At 39.4% G+C, this 24691-nt stretch overlaps 1 protein-coding gene across 6 annotated transcripts in view; it reads right to left on the bottom strand.

Moving 5' to 3' along the window:
* Nucleotides 1-24691, bottom strand: part of MYRIP (myosin VIIA and Rab interacting protein) — a 340832-nt gene that overhangs the window by 183418 nt on the left and 132723 nt on the right. For all 6 annotated transcript variants that reach the window (XM_070577185.1, XM_070577181.1, XM_070577182.1 and 3 more), the window contains one exon: nt 16807-17028. In XM_070577185.1, the coding sequence (XP_070433286.1) occupies nt 16807-17028 (222 nt within the window). The remainder of the gene's footprint in view (nt 1-16806; nt 17029-24691) is intronic.

A 24691-nucleotide genomic window follows, 5' to 3' on the forward strand; every position in this document is an offset into this window, starting at 1 on the left:
ACAGAAAAAGTCAATGAAATGAAGAGCTGGTTCTTTGAAAAGATAAACAAAATAGGCAAACCTTTAGCTAGACTTACCAAGAAAAAAGAGAAAAGGCTCAAATAAATAAAATCAGAAATGAAAGAGGAGAAATTACAATGGACAGTTCAGAAATACATAAGATTATAAGAAACTACTATGAAAAGCTATATGCCAACAAATTGGATAATAGAGAGGAAATGGATAAATTCTTAGACTCACACAACCTTCCAAAATCGAATCAAGAAGAAATAGAGACTTTGAATAGACCAATCACCAGTAAGGAGATTGAAAGAGTAATCAAAAACCTCCCCCAAAACATATCCAGGACAGATGGCCTCTCTGGTGAATTCTACCAAACATTCAAAGAAGACTTAATACTTATTCTTCTCAAACTCTTCCAAAAGATTGAAGAGAACAGGAAGCTTCCTAACTCATTCTACAAGGCTAGCCTTACCCTGATACCAAAACCAGTCAAGGACAACACAAAATAAGGAAATTACAGGCTATTATCACTGATGAACATCGATGCAACAGTCCTCAGCAAAATACTAGCAAATCAAATACAACAATACATTAAAAAGATCATACACTATGATCAAGTGGGATTTATTTCAGGGATGCAGGGATGGTTCAACATCTGCAAATCAATCAATATGATGCACCATGTTAACAAAATGAAGAATAAAAATCACATGATCATCTCAGTAGATGCAGAGAAAGCATTTGACAAGATACAGCATCCATTTATGATAAAAACTCTGAATAAAATAAGTATAGAAGGAAAGTACCTCAACATAATAAAGAAGACATATGACAAACCCACAGCTAATATCATTCTCAATGGAGAACAACTGAAACCTATCCCTCTAAGAAGAGGAACCATACAAAGATGCCCACTTTCACCACGCTTATTCAATATAGTATTGGAAGTCCTAGACAGAGCAATCAGGCAAGAAAAATAAATGAAAGGGATCCAAATTGGAAAGGAAGAAGTGAAACTGTCACTATTTGAAGATGACGTGATTTTATATATAAAAAACCCTAAAGAATCCACAAAAAACTTTTAGAAATAATAAATGTATATGGTAAAGTTGCAGGATACAAAATAAACAGACAAATATCAGTTGCGTTTCTTTACACTAACAACAAAAGAGCAGAAAGAGAAATTAAGAATACAATCCTATTTATAACTGCAACAAAAAGAATAAAATACTTAGGAATAAATTTAACCAAAGAGGTGAAAGACCTGTACACTGAAAACTAAAAAACATCGTTGAAAGAAATTGAAAAAGACATAAAGAAATGGAAAGATATTCTGTGCTCTTGGCTTGGAAGAATTAACATAGTCAAAATGTCCATACTTCCTAAAGCAATCTACAGATTCAATGCAGTCTCTATCAAAGTTCCAATGACATTCTTCACAGAAATAGAAGAAAGAATCTTAAATTTATATGGAACAACAAAAAACTTCGAATATCTAAAGGAATCCTGAGAAAAAAGAACAAAACTGGAGGTATCACACTCCGTGATTTCAAAATACACTACAAAGCTATAGTAATCAAAACAGCATGGTACTGGCACAAAAACAGATACGCAGATCAATGGAACAGAATCAAGAGCCCAGAAATAAACCCACACATCTATGATCAGCTAATTTTCAAAAAGGGAGCCAAGAACATACAACGGAGAAAGGAAAGTCTCTTCCATAAAAACCACATAAATGGTGTTGGGAAAATTGGACGGCTACATGTGAAAGTATGAAAGTAGACCATTGTCTTACACCAGACACAAAAACCAACGCAACATGGATTAAAGACTTGAATGTAAGACCTGAAACCATAAAAATTCTAGAAGAAAACATATGCAGTACACTCTTCAACATCAGTCTTAGCAGCATATTTTCAAGTACCATGTCTGACCAGGCAAGGGAAACAATTGAAAAAATAAACAAATGGGACTACAGAAAACTAAAAAGCTTCTGCACAACAAAGGAGACCATTACAAAAATGAAAAGACAATCTAACAATTGGGAGACGATATTTGTAAACCATATATATGATAAGAGGTTAACATCTAAAATATATAAAGAACTCATACATCACAACAACAAAAAACTAACAATCCAATTAAAAAATGGGTAAAAAATCTGAACAGACATTTTTCCAAAGAAGATATACAGATGGCCAACAGGCAGATGAAAAGATGTTCAACATCAGTATTAGGAAAATGCAAATCAAAACTATAATGAGTTATCACTTCACACACATCAGAATGGCTATAATTACCAAGACTAGAAATAACAAGTGTTGGAGAGGATGTGGAGAAAAGGAAACTCTCATATGCTGCTGGTGGGAGTGAAAACTGGTGCAGCCAGTATGGAAAACAGTAGGGAGAGTCCTCAAAAAATTAATAATAGAACTACCATATGACCCAGCTATTCCACTGCTGAGTATTTATCCAAAGAACATGAAAACACGAATGTGTAAAGATATACTCAGCCCTATGTTCCTTGCGGCATTATTCACAATAGCCAAGACTTGGAAGCAACCTAGGTGCCCAGCAAGGGGTGAATGCATAAAGAAGATGTGGTATATATACACAATGGAATACTACTCAGCCATAAAAAAGATGAAAACTTGCCATTTGCAACAACATGGATGGACTTTGAGGGTGTTATGCTAAGCGAAATAATTCAGAGGAAGAAAGTCAAAAAATGTATGATGTCACTCATAAATAGAAGATAAAAACAACAACAAATAAACACATAGAGACAGAGACTGGATTGGTGGTTACCAGAGGGGAAAAGGAGAGAGAGGAAGGCAAAAGGGGTGATTCACACATGTATATGGTGATGGATGGTAAGTAGTCTTTGGGTGATGAACATGATGTAATCTTCACAGAAATCAAAATATAATGATGTACACGTGAAATTTATACAATGTTATAAACCAAGGTTATATATATAAAAAATAAAATAAAAATTAACAATAAAAATAAAATAAAATAATACATACTTAAGGTTATTAAATGATAATTAATATCCTCAAACAGTCACTGAGTGATCCTTTGAAATCTTTTGAAGGTGCACAATTCTCCTCATTTGTTGATTCCCAAGGGGTGATATCTTTAATTGCCTTGGGTCGACACTGGGAAAGATACTACAGAAATTAACTATAAAAATTAAATTCTTTTTGCTGCACTAAAAAAGGAAGTACTACAATGCCTGCATGCTCATAGGCAATAGCTCTGTGCTTAATATTTTATCAAGTAAAAGAAATATCTATTTAACAACCTCAAAATGAAAACAACATAATAATAGCTATCAGTTATTGTGGCTAAGATATCACTAAGCGATTTATACAACTTTTGAGGAAAGTCTCATTACTCCCAAACTTAAAAAGGTTGAATAACCTGCCCAGGATTAGACAGCACATAAGTGGCCGATCCCGGATTCAAACCCAGATCTGTCTGATGCAGACCACATGGATTTAACAAATGCATGTAGGATGGAAGAGAACCTTAAGGGATCACCAAACTCAGTCTCTTCCTTTGGGAGGTGGTGTCAATGAGGAAAATGCTGGGCTTCCCTTTAACACAAGTTTTCAATGTAGAGGATCATTACCTTTTGGATAATATATTTTAGGCTCCATCACTCCACATGTGCACTACTATGCTAGGGAAGGCAGAAATTAGGGGATAGGGATGGTCTGAGTGGAACCTCTGGGGTCCCTGAGCAGGACGCCATGGGAGTCACCAAGGCACTCGGTGCCTGTGTTCATGGGTCAGCATCTTTCTCCACGCTAATTAGCCGATGACGCACAGACTCTGCCTAGATTAACACATATAGGTGCTCAAGGCTTCCATTCCACTCAAAAGCTCTGTTGTGTCAGAAGAGAGACAGTTTTCAATTATCCTTTTGTGAACTTAAGCCCCTTCGAAAGATCAGTTGCCTTAGCTCAGAAGTGCGATCCCAGGAACGAGCCTGTCTGGATAAGTCAGGCTGAAGGAAAATGTGAAGAACACACTGGCTTGAGGCAGCCTGTGCCAGAGGACTTCACTTAGTCTTCTCTGAAATCTTAATTGAGGCCCTTTTTATATGCCCAGAGCTCGCCAGAATCCAGCAGATAAGGAAGCAGTCATGGGGTGGGGGGAGGAGAGAAGGGTGAGCGTTGGGAGCTGGGCATGTCAACACCACTGTGCTCCACAAGCGCTAAGGGGACTATTCTCTAGGGTCCCTAGAGAAGCCAGTAATGCTATGATCATGATGTTAACAATGGCAGTGATAAAAATAGCAACTGACATTCACTCAACACCTAAATGTCAGGCAATGAAGCAGGTCCCTCAATTTCATTCTCACAACAACTGCAATAGGTAGGCATTATTATCCCTACCCTTTGCACAGTGAGTGGTGGATTTGAACTCAGTTACGTAATTCCAGAGTCCGTGCTATTTCCAAAACACCACACAGACTGACTGATTTCAGCAAGGTACCTAATCTACTTAATTTTATGATGTGCTACAGTTTTTCAACCAATCCAATCCCATCTATTGAACCAAAGCTGTTTAATGAAATATCATCTATTTAACCTAAGTTATTTAACTTTTTCATGCCCAAGTTTCCCTATATGTAAAATGGAGAAATAATAGTACCTACCTCATAGTATCATTATGAACATTAAAAGAGTTAATATTTATAATACTCAGAGGATTGACTAGCACATACATAAAGGTTATGTAAGTGGTTGTTATATAAAATTTTCTCTAAATAAAGCTTGCCCCTACAGCAGCTGAGACAATGGCCATCTCTATCCAAAGGAAAATATGAGCTCAGAGAATCTGGGGTGGGGGAAGACACGGCAGACAGAAAACCAAGAAGGTTCTTTCTGTGCTTAAAGGTGCTAAGAGGCAGGGTGCAGGCCTCCAGCTTGAAGTCAAAGATCTCATGTCAACAAGTACTGAGCTGAAAGCTGAGCCCATGAGTTCTCCTTTCTTCTCCATCAGGAAAACTGATAGTGAAATTGGAAATTGTAGAATAAACACTGCCAAGAGGGAACTGAATCACGAGAGCATCACACATAATTGTTATGAAGACCCTGGGTTAATGAAACACTCATTCTTGTGCAGGTTGAGAAGGATCAGAGAGAAAGCTCAGCCAGACCAAGAACCAAGAAGACGAATGGTGACAGGAACGGGGACTGGGACATGGATGCCTCTGGGAACTCCTGGCTAAGCCTTCACCACTTCCTTGGTGGGGAGGGATTAGACGTTAACATCTGAATCCAAATGTACATTATTCTATATTTGTTGAACACAATGATGTTTATGTGAATGTTAACAATCATATATGGTTTAGTCCATGGCATGGCTTCAGCCATTCCCAATTAATCCTCTTGTTTCTGTGTTATCAAGTGAAAGAGAACCTTCAGCTAATGTGTTCTTTTTGTTTGGTTGTTTTTTTTTTTTTTTGGTGAGGAAGATTGGCCCTAAGCTAACATCTGTGCCAATCCTCCTCTATTTTGCATGTGGGACTCCACCACAGCATGGCTTGATGAGCAGTGTGCAGGTCCATGTCCAGGATATGAACCCGCAAACCCTGGGCCACCAAAACAGAGCACATGAACTTAACCACTATACCACCGGGACTGCCCCTCCAGCTAATGTTAAAAGTGGAATTCCAGGCAACACCTGCTGCTTAGACCCTAGTCCAAGACTGGGTGGAGCAGAGAAGCTGTTTCTCTGAATTAATAAAAGGCATGTTAACAAAGTCTGTTAGCTCTGGATGTAACACTTCAACAAAGATGTTTAAAAACAGTAAAGGACTATGGAGAGGTGAAGCATTATTATTATGGAGATTATCTTTGGTATGGCCTCTTCATGTCCTTGGTATAGAACGGCTGGTAATGGGAGGCAAACCAGAGAGACGGGCATATTCTATCCCCAGAGAGTCATCAAATATCTGAGGCACAGATGCTTTTTACATTTTTGGCTTTCTTTTTTCTCAAATGATGACAAACTGTTGAACTGCTGCCTCAATTTTAAAGGATATCTTCTGTTGATTTTCTCTCTTGATTTAAATGTATCCTCAATTAGGGGCTAAATGAAGAAAATTTTCTTTTTCTTTTTTTTTTTTTTTGAGGAAGATTAGCCCTGAGCTAACTACTCCCAGTCCTCTTTTTTTTGCTGAGGAAGCCTGGACCTGAGCTAACATCGTGCCCATCTTCCTCTACTTTATATGTGGGACGCCTACCACAGCATGGCGTGCCAAGTGGTGCCATGTCCGCACCCGGGATCCGGGCCGGCGAACCCCGGGCCGCCGAGAAGCGGAACCTGCGAACATAACCGCTGTGCCACTGGGCCAACCCCTGAAGAAAAATTTCTATGAAAGCAGTTTGTTTTCTATTTGATAGCCTCCTTTATTTCACTACCCGACCAAAAGATAAAATTTCCCCTTTTATTTGTCTTGTTCTCCTAAAACCTTAAAGCACATTAGTGGCATATCTAATATAGAAGCTTCTTATATTTTCAGGAGTTATTTTCATCTTAATGTCAGTAGGATGAATCAAGCACGGATGTGGTTGGTGGGTATGTACTGGTTAATTATATGCTAAAAAGCTGATGCTGGGAAAATGCCTAATGGCCTCAAGATGGAATACAAAAATTTAAATATCAGAGTCTAAAATGGTTAGAAATTAGGCATGTTTTCCTACTATGTCAATGAGCAAAGTTGATGATGATAACATCTGCTAGACTGGCTTCTGTTAAAAAAAAAAAAGTGGTGCTAAAGAATCCATGATTCCTTAAACTCCGCATTGCTCCAAGGCCAGAAAGTGTGGCCTTCTTGGTGGGGTTCCTTGGTCCACAGGCCTGCAGTCAATGAACAGGAATGGTGCTTCTAGCCTGTGTGATATTTTGTCAGCTGTTAAAATCTACAGATACTTCAAACTGTGCATGGTGGCAGACACTGATGGTTGCCATCACATACATTCCCTCTTCATCCCAGCCAACATCCTAGCTAAAGTGTCCCAATTATGTTCAGGATGGAAATGTGCTGAAATCCAGGTGATGGGCCATGATTGGTCTAAGCTGGGAGTTGGCAAACTTCTTCCGAAAATGGTCAGATGGCACATATTTTCAGGTCTGTGGGCTATAGAGTCTCTATTGTAACTATTCAAATCTGCTGTTGTAGTTGAATGCAGCAATAGATAATATGTAAATGCACGGACGTGGCTGTGTTCCAGTAAAACTTTTTTATTATACAGGTGACAGGCCAGATTTGATCTGTGGGCCATAGGTTGTCAACTCCTTTAACAGTTGGAAAATCAACATTTTTCATTTTTCTCCTTGAACAGATATTTCTATCCTCTTCTACTTATCTTATAGGACTTTATTTCAATGTTAGATATTTTTAAGTCTTTTATTTATCACCCTTTTATCATTCTTTGTCACAGAAACATATGTAACAAATTGAATTTAATAATTTTTTTGAGACATGAGGCATAACGTATCAAAATATCTATCTTGGGTTGAGTTATCCAGTCTGATTATTAAGACACAATTGATCAAGAATATAAATGTATTAAAATTCTTAGAAATAGTGACAAAACCTAAACATATACATTTATTGGAAATACATCTTGCAATGAGATGACCTTTTTATTGGCTCCTTTATGCATAGATGAAAACTATTTATTACTTGAATGAGATAGTGTTCAGCACTAGTTTTATCCCTTTTTTAAAAAAAAATGTAATCCCTGAGAAAACTTGTTACTATAGATGGGAACAGAAGCAGATTTTTTTTTTTTTTATAGCAATGTCCTTCAACTTTGAACACCATCTGAGTAATATACCAAAATCACATAGCAATCTATGTTCCAACATTACAATATTATTTTTAGCAGCCATTTAGGTCCTCTTTCTATTTGGTTGAAATAAGGAATCAGAAATCCCCTGAGCTATAAAAGGAGTCATTTCCCAGTTGTTACAGCACCATAATATGTTTGCACTACTCCTGGCCTTTATACATTGCCTACATCCTCACCCCACTTCATTCCTAAAGGTTTACCCTTCCCTTTGCAGCACACATTTAATTAATGCTGTAGCTGAAGCCCTTTCTGTTTGCTATGCACCAGGGATTTTAGAAAATTGGAAACTCAGGAACTCTTTTTCTTGCAGGTTATACTTAATTATTGGCTAGGCGTGCCAATTTCAAGACACTGCATTTAAGTGCAAAAGATCAGAAAACACATAAGAAACCACAATATCCCCTTCTTAGTCCCATATCAGGATGGTCACCTACCTCTCCACTATCTTGGCCTAAAATTTCTACCTTTCAGCTCTGATTCCATAATCTCTCCTGTATCAGTTATGGCTCTTTAGTTCTGTTTTAAGCAGTAGAAACGAACTCTGGCTAACTTCTGTGAAAAGGTAATTTAATGGAAAGACCTGGTGGCTTAAAGAATTGAGGGAAAATCTGAATATCCAAGACTTAGGCAGCAGAACCAGGGACCTCAGTAATGAGAATGCTACCCATGGTCAACGTTTTGTCACCCATCTCAGGATGACTCAGTTCTAACTGTCCTCCCCTGATGTGTCACTCCACCCAAGATTCAGATCCCCAGAGAGGATCAGATTGGCATTGGTTGGGTCAGGGGCCCACCTGCTGACTGGGGCAGTCCATCCTCCAATGTTTCAATCGCCTAAGTTTTCCTTTCTCCCTGCTTTGCCCAAGTTAATGTCTGCTTTACTATTGTAAACTGAATTTCCCCAAGTGCCACCAGCCCATGGGAAAATACATATAGAAAGTAATCTTAATAACAGTCCCAATGTTACCAGTTCTGTGTCTCTGTCTGGACAAAGCAGGACACCAGTCTCCATCCCCAGTGTGTCTCCTAGTTCTTTCTTGAAGTTCTGAGGAAGTCTCATGGGAAGCCAATGATGGTGCTTCCCCTTTCCAGCCCCTAAAACGTCCAGTTGTAGAGAAACCACTGGGTTGGGGGTTTCTTCCCTCCCTTGTTACTAGGCCCTGCTCTCCTGTGCAAATGCCAAATTGCTGCCTAGCTTCCCTCAGGGCTACCAGGGCCAATAGTCTTCCCTGTGCTTGAAATTCTGTCCTCACAGGAGAGTGCCTCTCTCTCTCAGGTCATATCATACATTGTACCCTAGGCTGCAGAGCAATACTGCTGGGTCCACGTTCCAAGGCGAAAACAGCTTCTTTAGTTTTTACCTGCCGCTCCCTCTCTCCAGGGCCAGGCAGGAGAACACACACCATGCGGTCTCCTATTTCACTTCTCTCCTTCTCTCTACCTCCCATCTCCTGTTGTCCTACATTCCTTGAGGGCTCCTGTATAAGTCAGGGTTCTCCAGAGAAACAGAACGAATAGGATCTATATCTATATATACAGATATATATATAGAGAGAGAGACAGAGAGAGATTTTAAGGGATTGGCTCACACGATTGCAGAGGCTGGCAAGATCAGTGTCTTCATGGTGGGCCAGCAGGCTGGAGACCCAGGGAAGAGTTGATATTGCAGTTAGAGTCCAAAGGCAGTCTGCTGGCAGAATTCTCTCTTCCTTGGAGAATCTTAAGATCTTCAAATGATTGGATGAGGCACATCCTCATTATGGAGTAATCTGCTTTACTCAAAGTCTACTAATTTAAATGTTAATCTTACCTAAAAAATATCTTCACAGCAACATCTAGACTAGTGTTTGATCAAATATCTGGGTAGCATGGCCTAGTCAAGCTGACACATAAAATCAACCACGACAGCCTCTTATGCAAACAAACTCACCTTACTAAAAACCTATGGTTGTCAGCCTAAAAAATGTATCCCAAATGTTCAGATATTGTGAATATTACAGACTTAATCAGAAGCCTGTCAAACTTTGTAAGTCAAGGTAAAGCTTTCTTCTTCTCTCTTTTTAAACCTATTAAAAGATGCGCTGAGAGGCCAATGGTTTACCAAAATATCTCAAAGATTTAATTCATGCTCCCAATGTGCAATGTCATGCAATGTCACAGTCTGTACTTTCCCTAAAAACTCAGACTTCTAGGGATCTACGAATTCAATCATTCAAGGATACGGCACCCACTCATCCCCCGCGGTCCAGACGGGACAAATGTCAGAGCTGAAAGGCCTCAGGCAAGATGGACTGTGAGGGGCCCAGAGTGCCAAAGGGAGGGGCGAGCCAATGTTCAATGGGGCAGCATTGGCTGTGAGGCCACTATACTGTGTCGTTCTTCCCTGAGGATGTTCATTCCCTGTCCAAGTCTGTTTGCACTGCTATAGCTGCACAGGAAACGCAAGTGTGCAGCTAACCGCCTGCAGACACAGTGCCTTCAAGACAAACAAAAACCTCCACCATCCTTTTGATATGGGGAGGGAGCACAGGCTGTCCACCGCTCGAAAGACTTAAAAATAGGTTCCAGGTGGCTGGCTGAGTGAAGAGGCCTGCAGGGAAGCTGGAGGTAAGGGGCCTAGAGGCCCAGGTTGTATTCCTGGGGAGACTGTAAAGAGACTCCTCAACTTGAGACCGACAAGGTGAGCAAGGCTAGCCACACAGTCATTACACGTTTCAGACTTCCCTGGCTCAAAAATGGGGCTAATCTCCTGCCCCTCAAAGACTTGTTATAAGGATTAGACAAAATAACTCATCTGGAAAGGTAAATTCAACCTCATGCTCATAGCAGGCACTCTTGATATATTTATTTGTTATTTAATATACTGATAGTAAACAGTGAACAGAAAATAGATGCTTAGCTTTCACTGGGGGCAATTCAAATTTTGAAGAATTCCCACCTGCCTCATGATTCAGGTCACTCTGACAATGATTAGCCTGAGTACTGCAGTCACAGTCTCTATGGAGATTTAGTAGAGACAGGCTGGTATCTATAACCTAAATTGACCATTAATCAGGACCGCAAAATACAAGTCCCCTTGGATGGCTCCATGTTCCCTGGGAAGCTGGGTGGTTTAAGGCCTGTGATGTAAGGCATGGGGGCTGTGGAGGGAAGAGCAGCAATAAGGTGATGGGGGGAGAGGATTCTGGAATGGGGAGGAGAGAAAGGAGCAAGTCCTAGATTTCTTTATGTTTGTTTAATTTATAACTGGTTATAAAAGCACACACACAAAATGCGGAAAACTTGGAAACTAAGTAGAAAATAGAGGTAAGAGAAAAATTATCCATAAGCCTGCCTCCCACAGAACAATTACTGTTACAGGAATTGATTGTGTATTTCCTTTCAGTCTTCATTCTTTTATTCTTTACTAAATAGTAATTACACTATATGTAAATTTTGCATTGCAATTTTTAATCTAACATTTTAATATAAGAATTTACCCATGCTAATACAATATACACATTATTTTAAGGGTCTCATCATATTCTGTCAAGTTGAATGTGCCCTAATTGACTTCCAATATTCTATTGTTGGGCATTTAGATTATTTCTGTTTTTTGTATTGCAAATAATTCAGTACAATTAATTTTTGGACAGCATTTAAAAAATATTCTGTTTTCTGTTTAGGTATAGGTCTTCAAAAATGAAAGTCCTGGGTACAAAGGCTTTGACATGCTAAAGGCTCTTGATACATGTTCATGAAAGGTTATGCCCATTAGACTTCTCCGGCAATGGATGAAAGCCTTTTTCAATCTACCCTTGCCAACACTGAGCAGAATGATGAAAAAAAATCCCTAATTTAATGTGGAAAAAAAAGCTACTTGAAGCATAAATCTCTATTCCCCTGCTTTCCAGTGAGGTTCAATACTTCCGTATATATTTGTTAAACTGTGAATGTCCTTATCCCATGATAATATTTTAATATTATCTCTTTTTTAAGGATATTGCAAACCCATTAGGGTATCTCTAAAACATACTTAGAAGTTTATAACAAAAGGGCAGTATGCTAATTTATGAATCATGTGGGCTGTGTGAATACTAAGCAATATAGGATCAGGTAGAAGTAAATGATATTCAACTCCAAGCGAAAAGAAATGAAGCCTTAAGTTGTCTCAGAAAAACCAAAGCAAATGCCACAGGCATAATGAGGAAATATGTTTTGATTTCAGTTCCAAGGATAATTTTTTTCTCTCATTCCCTGAAAACAATCTCCCAAATTGGTCTGAGTTAAAGGTAATAGCACAAAATGACAAAAACCAGAAAGAACAATTTTTATAATGAAGCAAAGAACTAGGAAGCCAGTTTGTTGCCAAGGAAAGTAGAACGTCATTCTTGAATCAACTAGACTCCAAAACTAATCATCTGATCATAACTATGACGACAGTGAAGAGGAAATTTTCACTTAAAATTAATATGCTTTTACTGTAAGAAATAACCAAACAGAACACTGACACAGGTAGACTCTTTTTCATTGAGATGAAAAAGAAGAAAGCTGAGGTTACAGATGACCACCATTTTTACAGTGACTAGACACTATCTGGATCCTCCCGGATGAACCCTTTATATCCAATCTGAATCACTCATTTAGATCTACACCATAGACAGGCCCAGGTGCTTGATACAGTCGTTGACTTCTGATGCAATCTGTTAATAGTTTTGTATGAATGTCTACCCTCAACTCCTAGCTCCTTAATCTTTGGTGGGCAAGAATTTTTATTATTATAATTATTCATGACTCCACAGTATCTCAAAAAACATATGCATATGGTAGCCACTGGATGAACAGGTAGAAATTAAACCAATGCAGCAAAAATGGGATTAATTTACATAGGAAAGGAAAAGTACATTGTAGGCAGTGGGGAGTGAAATATGGTGTCTGAAAGTGGCCTCAGGAAAGTGCTCATCTCCGCAGCTTTGCAGAGCTGCTATCAACTATTTTATTGAGATTTCACACATAACATACAATGTATCCTTCATGGAATCTGACATATACAGTGCTTTCAAATCCAACTGCTTGGACATGAATATGCTAGAAGAATGTCCCAAAGACGATTATGTAAAGTAAATCACTTCTACACCAAGAGGTGAATTTCAGATTGCATGAGGGGCAGAGAAGCCGACGGACAAAACAGATGGCAGCACAGTGTCCCACAATGCCACCCCCCAGCATGACACTGCTTTTGCCAGAAGAAATCTGTACTTAAAGTCTAAACAATCTATTATAAACTATTTTTTTTTGTTTCAAGAAATTGGGTAGATTTTAAAAGCTGTTGTTTATCTGGAATTTACCATACTTGATTCAAGTCAAAATATTCCTTAAATGTTTCACATGATGAATTTGGCTGTGTCTGTTGTGTAATGCTGAGGGGTTATACAGCTTGTTGCTACATAAACAAAATAAACTCTTCTGAAGCATCCTTCAAAATGTGAAAGATTGGCAGCCCATGGGCCACACATCTGAGGTCCTCTGACCTGGACATACTTCTCTATTGAATTGGGCTTTCAAGCATTTTCAAGAAGCAAAAACCTGCCGAATGTATCATGGATTTCTTTCCTGGACAGGTTCCTCTGATGGACTTGAGTAAAATGGAAAAATGGAATGAGCTCAACTTTTCCATCTCTTTTGATTTCAGACAATAATAATCCCAAGGCTCCTGAAGCTGTCCCCACAAAACATCATAAAAGATTAAAACAATGAAGTTCCCAACTTCTCCTCAGCATCCTCTTTCTGCCAAGTTTGATTAAACAAGTTTGGATGTGTTCTACCTGTGCTAGACACACTGAATGCAGAGGACTCCTCAGTAATCCTCCCTTTTCTTAAAAAAAATATGGGACAAATGTGCATTCGTTTTTTGGATGTCTTTACTTCTACGAAGGATCCTTTATTTTCTGATACCTTACTTCTGAGACTCAGGGAGTGGTCATGTAACATTGACACAGAAATGATGCAAGATTAAGTTAAATGGGATTACCTAAGCCTCCCGCCTCCTCATTGAGTGGCTAGAAATGTGAAATGGAAATTTAAAATGTAGCCTTAGGAACTATTTGCTGCCGTTTTTATAACTTATTTCTCAATATCTGGCTCTTCCTTGAGACAATCTGGAATTCCAGGATGGGAAATGGAAGACTGGTTTTTGAAGCAAGGTTCTTTCATTTATAACTGACATGATCCTGAAGTGGTGTAGTCATCACTTACCATTACTGCTATTTGAAGAAAGCAATGAGTCATTTAACCGTAACTGATAATGGACCCACACACACAACTCAAGGTGGATGTGGGGTCAAGAGGCTGCAACTGCATACTTTATTGCTGTTCAATAAATTTGGAGATTTCTCTGATCCATGGATAAGAGGAATAGAGAAAAATCTAAAGAAACAAGATTGTGTAGGTACTAATTTTCCTTCTGTGTGTGGGTGAATATATTGAAGGACAATAAAGAACAGGATATTTTAATAGGGTTTGAAATTTCAATGATTTCACAACCCCTTGAGGATCAAACCCAAATTCTTCATATAAACTGACCCAAGTCTACATGCCACTGCAAGAGTGGTCTGTTCCAGGTCCTCCATACGCCTTGGGGGAATCTGTCTTTTTTGCTCATGGCACACCTTGTCCAAGAATGCCCTGTGATTCCTCCTCTCTATCTGAGTTCCATCTGGGGTCCCCTCCTCTTTCTTAAAACCTCTTTCGGACATCCCAACACTCTCTGGATTCTTTTCTCTCTAAAATCTCTGAAGCCTCATTGTGCCATGCGTTCGGCTGCTATTTAGCATTGTGCTGTTCTATTATTCAGCCCGGAGAGATCTGTGTGCCTTCTACATGCCAGGCTCTGGCTGCAAACGGAATTGAAGAAGACAGGGAGAGTCTTTGTCCTCGAGACATTCACCATGAGTTGGTAATAAGCACCAGTGCAGCACAGTGGGGTTGGGGCAGATATTTGAGTCCAGCGCTGTGTAAGACTCACCCAACTTTCTGGGTGCAGAATCATGACGTTCCGCCATACCACCCTCTTCTACTCTTTATTGTTGTCACCTCTTGGCCTTTTAGTTCCTCCTCTTCACTCAAGAAAATTTTGTTACCTGGTTCAGTCCTTGTCTCCATACTGCTACCATCGACCTGATCACTTCAGAATCCATGTGCACAGGCCTTTAGGCTCCCAGGCTTCCTCGTCAACACCCCGGCCTCCTATTCCCATGTTTACCACCCAACTGATCCACTTTGGAAATCACTAATTCAAACATCTTTTTTGCTACACAAAATTTTCTTTGTTAAGTACCCCCAAGGTGACAGTTATTCAACTTTACCAGATACTTCTAGTTGACTAACTCCTCCATTTTCTTCCCATCCTTCTACAGCTCCCTTCTGTCTTTCCTTCTTTCACTATCTGGATTAGAGTCTATCACTTTAATTTTTGTATTTTAAATATCTTAAACTCCATCACCCTCGGATCTGTCCCAAACCCCGAAAAAACCCTCAACCCAGGAAGAAACCGACCATCTACTTTCCTCATGTCTGCATATTGGAAATTGGGTGTGGTTGGAACAAAACACACAATGGGAATATCGGAAGCATACAAATTGATGATTGATTAGTGATCAGCACCCAGCTCAAAAGCCTGGAACTGCAACTTCAGTAATGTCTATTTCAAATCTACTCTAATTTCTTCCAACATCCAATTCTCTTGTTATTAGCACTTGACCTTAACCCAACTTCACTGAGAAAGGGAAGGCATGAGATGAACCTTTCTGCATCATTTACTCCCAAGCATATGCTCACCTACAATTAAAATCTCCTCTTCCCTTTGTTACCACAGGGCTTTTCCTCCTCCTACCAAGCTGCTATGTGGAGACTTGGATGGGTTCCTTGCTCTGAAAGTCAGACACAGAACCTGGCCAGCACCCCGCCCTGGACAAGGGGTTCTCAAAAAACCACTTTTGTTTCAGTTGGTGTCACTGGGCTACTTTGTTCTTTATGGCCCAGAGACTGATTCCTTGGAGACCCCTAGGGAGCTTAGTAGTTGTCCCCATTTACTAGTTTTATGGGAAAATGCTGGGACTTGATGTGTTAAGGGATACAAGTGAATAAACAAGGCAGGAGGAAGAGAGAGGAGGAGAGAAGGAAAAGATGAGGGAGACAGGAGCTCCTGAGTGGGTGCTCTCAGGGACCAGCCAGTCTCCATCTTGCCCACCGTAACAGAGGCATTACAGAAGGATGCAATGAATACGAATGTGCTATGCAGATGCTAGGACCAGCAAAGATTTGAGAATTACAGGAACAGAAACCAGACACTGGCTTATCAACCCATTAGTTTCCAAACACTCAATGTGTCAAAGAAACGCTCTGCCAGTCACTGAGGGAGAATATAAACATGAGTCTCTGTGAAACTCCATGCTAGCCATTTCCTTCACATGGAGATCACCATCCCCCCTTTCACATTATTAATTCTTCTTTATCTTTTACCATCCTGCTTTTATTTCTTGTCCTCTGTGAAGCTTTCTCCAAACCCTAGAGCTAGTGACTCCTTGCTCTGTGTCCCCACAGCCAATGGGCAAATTGGTCAGGCTTATATCGCCATATAGTGGGATCAACATTCATGTATTCCATCGTCCCCCTACGCAATCTGCCAAATTCACCATCATGTCTCCTGCACCTAGCATAATTCCGACGAATGAATGAATGAAAGGATGAGAACAGAGGAGAAATGAATCCTGGCCCCCATCCTCTCTGTGAAGGTCACAAGGCATCCCTAACAGCACCTCACCTCATCAATCTCTCCACTGCAGTCAGCACTCCGTGCTGATCCATCAATCACTGCTGATCCTACCTGGTTGAAGGAAGATGGGTGCCACCGGCTGAGACCCCAGGAGTACACTTGGCCCCTCACCTCGCTTGCTGGCAGACGCAGCAGATCCACACCTTCTCATGCTTCTGGTAGGAGCAGCAGCTCTTGCAGACGTTGAACTTGCAGTCCCCACACCGGCGCTTTGTGTTGACGAGGAAGGTGAAGGGTGAGCAGCAGCGCATGCAGCAGTGCTCCACGAACTTCTGGTGCTTCGAGAGGATGCTGCATTTGCTGCCCTCCTCATCCAGCTTCTGCTTCATCTCGCTGGGAAACCGGGTGGGGAAAAGGGTGAGGAGAAGAGAAAAAGCACATCAGGTCCGGGGCTCTTTCCCGAAAGCACCCCACCCTGGCCCTCCCACAGGCCAGACTACCATGTGGGATCTTCCTGTAAAACGATGAAACTCAGAAAGATCAATTGCTTGACATACTATCCAGAGAGGAACCCTAATAGTGGATTAATTTTGTGTACTTCTGTACATCATATTTTCTATGAGAAAACATGAAAACCTTATTACTTATATTCAGACACTAGATTGAGATATGAATTATAATAAAACTAAGCACATCCTTGAAAAAGAAAACCTTTAACTTAATTAGTGCCCTTGGAAAGGAGCAGGAGATCATTTCTGTTAGAACTTGAATCCTCACAACAGCCCTGCTGGGAACATGATAAATGCAGTCCTGGCCCTATTTAACATCCTTGGAAACTGAAGCATCCAGAGATTTTAAAAGCTTTCAAATCAATGTAAGTCAATAAGGATTCTCTGGGTTATGGGCAAATCCTAAGCACCGGTGATTCAGAGTTGAATAAAAGACAAGCTCCTTCTTCCAAAGAGCTCATGGTCATAGTGGGCACACGGCCAGTCATATTAATGCAAAACACAACGCCCCACACACATCTCTCTACACTCAGGGAGAAGGAAGGGAGAAGCGCTGAGAGGTCAAACAGACTGAGTTACCCAGGAAAAAACTGACTGCAAGTGACCAAGGTACTCTGACTCCGTAAGTTTAAGTTGCTTTTCCTGCTACAAAAATGGATGCCCACAAACAGTAACAGAAAAACAATTTATTTAATAATCTAAAATAATTTATTTTTCTGTATCCAGTTTGTGATTGTGTAACTCATCCCAGATAAATCTATGATGTATGTGACAAATATTTTCTCCCATTCTGCACTTGTCTTTTCAACTTTGCTTACGTTGTCTTTCATCATTTAAAAGTATTTAATTTTTCTGTAGTTAAATCTGTCAGTCTTTCCTTTTATGGCTTCTGAGTTTTATATCTTGCTTAAGAAGGCACCCACTACCCCAATCCATTTTTATACATTCTCAATTAGCCCCTGCAGTGAGTTGAATGGTCGCCCCCAAAAAGGTATGTCCACGTCCTAACCCATTGTAACCTGAAATGTTAACTTATTTGGAAAAAAGGTCTTTGGAGATATAATTAAATTAAAGATCTCGAGATGAGAGCATCCTGGATTACCCTGTGGGCCCTAAATCCAATGACAAGTGTCCTTGTAAGAGAGACACAGCAGCAGAGAAGACAATGTGAAGATGGAGTTTAAGTCCTCAGCCGTCTCTGCCTCCGGGATTCCTCCTGTGGCCCTGTCACTGGCCATGTTGCTGTCCCATCTCTGCCCATCTAGGCTCCCTCCTAACTCCTCTCTTTCTTTCCAGGGTCCTCCATGGCCTACCTGACCAGAGGAAAATTCTCAAAATCCCTGACCTAAATGGTAAACAATGGCTGAATACATAGGAGTCACCCTTGCTTGACACATTAGGCATGGGAGCAAATTAATCAGGACATACGCAAGCAAAAAGGAAAAATACTAGAATTACCTGCATTCTTCTACTCAGAGCTATTTAGGAATCCATCCTCTCTCTCCCTCCCCTGCCCTCATATTTTAAAATGGGATGATTTTGAAGCCGAGAAAATTGTCTATCTTTGTTCAGATTTTCAAATTTGTTTGCATAAAGTGGTTCACAGATTTTTCTCATGATTTTAAGACCTCTGCTGTATTTGTAATTATGTCCCTCTTTTCTTTCCGAATATTGCTTATTTGAGCCTAAGCTTTTTCACCCCTTGATCAGTAAGCTCTGATGTTTATTTATGTCGTTAATTTTAAGGAAGAACTAGTATTCAGTTAGCTTGATTGTCTACATTGTTTTTTCATTTTCCATTGCAACAAAGTCCCGTCTTATCTTTCTTACTTCTCCATTCTACTGGTTTTGAGTTTGCTCTATTATTTTTTAGAACTTTTAAATAAATTTTTAAAAAGTAAAGCTCACTTGGGGCTGGCCCCGTGGCCGAGTGGTTAAGTTCGCGCGCTCCGCTGCAGGCGGCCCAGTGTTTCGTTGGTTCGAATCCTGGGCGCAGACATGGCACTGCTCATCAAACCACGCTGAGGCAGCGTCCCACATGCCACAACTAGAAGGACCCACAACGAAGAATATACAACTATGTACTGGGGGGCTTTGGGGAGAAAAAGGAAAAAAATAAAATCTTTAAAAAAAAAAAGTAAAGCTCACTTACTTTTAACATTTATTCTTTTCTAATTTATGCATTTAAGGCTAAAAAACTCTAAACATATCACTTTAGCTGCACCCCACAGGTTTCAATCAGAGCATTTTTACTGTCATTGAGTCTTACTATTTTATAATTCTCAGGTTTAAAATTTCCAAATATATGGCTTTTGTTAGTGATTTTTACTTTATTTTTTAAACATTTTGATCAGAGAAGAGAGTCTAGAAGACATTAATTCTGGTACTTGTTGAGACTTGCATTATAACCTAGTAGATGATCAATTTTTGTAAAGTCCATGTGTGTTTGAAAAGATACTGAGAACAAGACATTAAATTCTCCCATTTTAATTGTGGATTTACCAATTTCTCTTCAATTCTAATTTTTACTGCATATTTTTTAAGACTATAATATTAGGCGCATCAAGGTTTATAAGTGTTACACATTTAATGAAATATTTCTTTTGTGATTACATACAACCCTCTTTATCCCTTTTGCTTTTTGTCTTAAAGTCTGTCTTATATATTAATAGTCTATATTAGTCTTTTTAAAATTGATGCTGTACCTAGGTCTTTCTTTTTACACCTCTTCACTTTCAGCATTTGTATCATTATGTTTCAGATTGAGATCTTATAAGCAGAACGTAGCTGAATTTTCGACTTTTATCCTATATTTACATTGAGATTACTAACATATTTGGATTTATTTCTACTATGTTATTCTGTGTTTTCTATTTACCATGCTATTTCTTTGCTTCCTCTTTTTCTCCTTTCCTACTTTCTATTAGATTGATTGGTTTTCTTCATTCTCTTTGTTTTGCCAACTATGATTTGAGCTTTTCTGTTCTTTTTCGCTTCTTTTAGTGGTTAATCTTAACATGTTAACATGCATATTGGGATTAATATCTAATGTTTACAGCTTTCCTTTCATCAACAACACAAGTTTTAATTCTCTCTGATGTTATGTTGTTATTGATGTTATGTTGTTATTGATGGTGTTATTGATAGTATTTTGGTTCAATCTTGGTTTGCAACTACAAAAATTATGCTTAATATTGTTTAACTGGAGTTTTAGCCAACCCACATGATGCAGACTGGGGCTTGCCCTCAGACTAAAAGCCCTGACCACAGGAAACCCATCTAGCGCCATTCTCTTCTTCCAAGTATCAATATCCATCTAGTTTCTCCTGTATTTGGTTGCAAACAGGGTGCTGTATGATAATTGGGTTTTGCATTTTGTCCAGAAAGTATATTTTTTATCTGCAGGAGGATTGGTCCACTAGGAGCTTACTCAGCCATTACCAGAAGTGGAACTCATGTACTATTTTCCTAGTTGGTATTTGTATAGATTTATCCACATTTACCAATTTCTTTGCTCATCATTGCTTCTTGCAGCTTATTCTTCATCTTATGTTAATTTTTTTTTATTACTGAAGTTCTTCTGACCATTCTTTCAGCGAGGAAACTCTAGCAGCCTTTATTTGCTGAAAATGTCTATTTCACCTTTATATTTGAATGATAGTTTAGATGGGTACAGAATCCTAAGTTGACAGTTCTTTTCCAAAAGCAGCAAATAATACTGAAAGTATTAGTCCATCTTTCTTTTTTTTCTGACGTCAAATGTTGCAAAGTGAAGTTTGTCAGGCGAATTACTCCTTTGTAGGGAATCTCATTTTTCTCACTGCTCACTTCTAAGAGTTTTTGTCTTTAAGGTTCTCTGATTTCACTATGAATTGTCCAAGTGAGGATTTGCTTATATTTATTCCACTTGGGACTCTTGGTAATTTTCTAAAACATTCATTAATTCTAAAGAATTCTCCAGCCATTATAGCTTTGAATGTTGTCCCTGCTCTGTTTTCTCTACTCTCTCCTTCTGAAATTCCAGTCATACGTCAAACCTTCCATACTCTTCACGCCTCCCAATCTTTTTTCATCTGTTTGTATTTCTGGGATACATTCTGGGCAAGTACTTCATAGCTTCTATATTAGCAATTCTTTCTTCATTTGTATTTTCTCTACTGTTTAACTGTTTTGAAATTTTACTGATTTTAATTTTCATTTCCAGAAGTTCTATTGATTTATTTGCACCTAAATCTGCCTGTCCTTTTCACTTTTGTGTCATTCCTTCCTTACAATTCCTATTCATTCTTTTATCTTTTAAATTATGTTAAACATACTTCTTTTATATCCTCTTCTTGATTCTTATCTTAAATCCTCAGGTGCTAATCCTCTTATTGTGTGTGTCTATTAACTCTTATTCAAGGCGCATTCTTTTCTTCCACAGTTTATCATTTTGGTTGAGGTTTTCTCCAGCCCAGATTGCCTCTCCTGTAATTGCACGTTTTCCGTGCAAGCATTGCCTCAGAGCAGCTCTGCATTTGTTTTCACAAGGCATCACAGGTCGTTGATTCCAGACCAGTTTCATATTTGTTTCTTAGCTTGGGGAATCCTGTGCCACATAAGTAATAAGTTTTTGATCTTCAATAGTATGTGTAGTGGAGGCTTGGGACTTTGAGCTTTGATTTCTTATGCAAGACATCTTTTCTCTCACCCAGGGGTCTAGGGAAAGATCACCTGAATTGTAGCTCCCCTAAGCCAGTGGGTGGAAATTTTCTAGCTGCCCCTTTTACTGAGAGTGAAAACCTCCAATGCCAAATTTTATGCAGGCATCTCAGTCTCGTGCTTGTCCTCTAAAGGCTCAAGGCTACATCTCCTGCCCCATGCAGAAATTAACACTGCAGCCACTAGCCATCAGAGCCCATAGACCCTTCATCCCCCATCTGACTGGGCTGACCATTCTGGTTTTGAATTCCCTCTTCACTTCTATCCCCATGGGAATTTCCTTTTCTTACTTTCTCCCCAATTTAAAAAAAAACTGAGAGTAATCCACAAACCATAAAATTTACCTTTTTTTTCTTTTTTTCTCAGTAAGATTGACCCTGAGCTAACATCTGTACTAATCTTTCTCTATTTTGTATGTGAGCCACCACCACAGCATGGGAACTGACAGACGAGTGGTGTAGGTCCACGCCCAGGAACCAAACCTGGGCTGCCAAAGCAGAGTGCACCGAACTTAACCACTAGGCCACCAGGGCTGGCCCTAAAATTTACCCTTTTTAAAAAATTTTTAAAAATTATTCGTGTGTGTGTGTGTGTGTGTGTGTGTGTAAGATTCACCATGAGCTAATATCCATTGCCAATCCTCCTCTTTTTTTTGCTTGAGAAAGATTAGCCCTTAGCTAACATCTGTGCCAATCTTCCTCCACTTCGTGTGTGGGATGCCTCCACAGCATGGCTGATGAGTGGAGTAGGTCCACACCTGGGATCTTAACATGCAAACCTGGGCCGCTGAAGTGGAGCATGCAGAACTTTAACCACTTAGCAATGGTGCAAGCCCCCAAAATTCACCATTTTAAATTGTATAATTCAGTGGTTTTTAGTATATTCACAAAGTTGTGTAACCCCTGCCACTATCTAATTCCACAACATCTTCATCATTCCAAAAAGAAATCCCATACTAATTAATCAGTCACTCCTCATTGTCTGCCACCCCAGCCCCTGCCAAGCACGAAACTATTTTCTGTTTCTATGAATTTCCCTATCCTGGACACTTAATATGAATGGAATCATACCATATGTGGCCTTTTGTGTCTGGCTTCTTTCTCTGCATGTGTTCAAGCTTCATCCATGCTGTAGCATATAGCTGCACTTCATTCCTTTTTACTGCCAAATAATATTCCATTTCTAGATATATCGTATTTTACTTGTCCATTCATCAACTGCTGGACATCTGGATTATTGCTACTTTTTGGCTATTATGAATAATGATGCTATGAACATTCATGTACAAGTTTTTGTGTGGACATATCTTTTCAATTCTAGGAATGGAATTACTGGGTCATATGATAATGCTATGTTTAAACTTCAAAGAAATTGCCAGACTGTTTTCCAAATGGCTGCACCATTTTAAATCCCCACCAGAAATGTATAAGGGTTCCAATTTCTCCACATCCTCACCAAGACTTGCTATTGTCTGACTTTTTGTTATAGCCATCCTAGGGGGTGTGAAGTGGTATCTAATGGTGGTTTTGCATTTCCCTAGTGATGGATAATGTTGAGTGTCTTTTCATGTGCTTATTGGCCATTTATACATCTTCTTTGGATAAAAGTCTATTCAAATCTTGTGCTTATTATTATTATTATTATTTTGCTGGGAAAGATTCGCCCTGAGCTAACATCTGTTGCCAATCTTCCTCTCTCTTTTTTTTTTCTCCCCAAAGCCCCCAGTACACAGTTGTATGTTCTAGTTGTAGGTCCTTCTAGTTCTTCTATGTGAGCTGCCGCCACAGCATGGCTACTCACAGACGAGTTCTGCAGTTCCGTGCCTGGGAACCGAACCTGGGCTGCTGAAGGGGAGTGTGCTGAACTTTAACCGCTAGGCCATCAGGACTGGCTCTTCTGCTCATTTTTAAATTAGATTTTTTGTCTTTTTTATTGTTGTGTTGTAAGAGTTCTTTGTATATTCTGGATACAAGTCGCTTATCAGATACATGATTTACAAATATTTTCTCTTTCTTATATTAAACCTTATATTTTACTAGTATTTTTATGTTTTTAGTACAAAGAAGGGTTGCAATAGCTCATCTCAACTTGCTGCTAGAATTGGAAATCTATGTATGGTTTTATAACCTCATATTTCACTTAACAACAACATATCATAAACATCCTTCCATGACAATTCAGAGTGTGTGCAGCATTAGCTTTCTGATGCCTGAGCTGGCTTACACATCTGCCAATATATGAGCAAGGCCTACTGCTCTGCATAGCAGTGCCCAATACTTATTTGCTGCTTGAGCATTGGGTAACAAAAGGAGGTGGAATCCAGAATTGGAAGGGGAGAGAACATCAGGCCAGCTGATAATTCTACAGGGTAAAATATACAATGTGTGTATACTTGGCTGAACAAAATATTTACAGCCAAACAAGACAGAGGTTTTTTACCTTAAGGCGTGAAGATGTTATCTTTCCCTCAGATTTAGTGCAGAAGATGAGCTAAGTCATCACCTGCTCTGACATCTAAACAATACAAGAACAGCCTCAGCAATTGACCAGCTTCTATTGATACTTCAGAGGCACTAAATTAAATGGGATAAAACATCCAAGAAGGAAAGGCTTTGGGGATCAAAAAAGCTCTATAAACTCAAGCCCCAGGATCACTTGAGCTTTATGAGTTTTGTTTCCTGATACACAGAACTGCAAATTCCAATGGCATTTTAAAACTCACTGAGTGTCTAATAATAAAATTGTACCAACCCCTCTAGAGTTTGTTCCAAGCAAATGAAGTGTTTTGAACCACAGGCTTAATGGAGGAATAGGATGCCCTTCTTCTGGACCCTCTCTTACTTATC

This window comes from Equus przewalskii, chromosome 15 (assembly GCF_037783145.1).
Source record: "Equus przewalskii isolate Varuska chromosome 15, EquPr2, whole genome shotgun sequence".
In the NCBI taxonomy this organism is placed as follows: domain Eukaryota; kingdom Metazoa; phylum Chordata; class Mammalia; order Perissodactyla; family Equidae; genus Equus; species Equus przewalskii.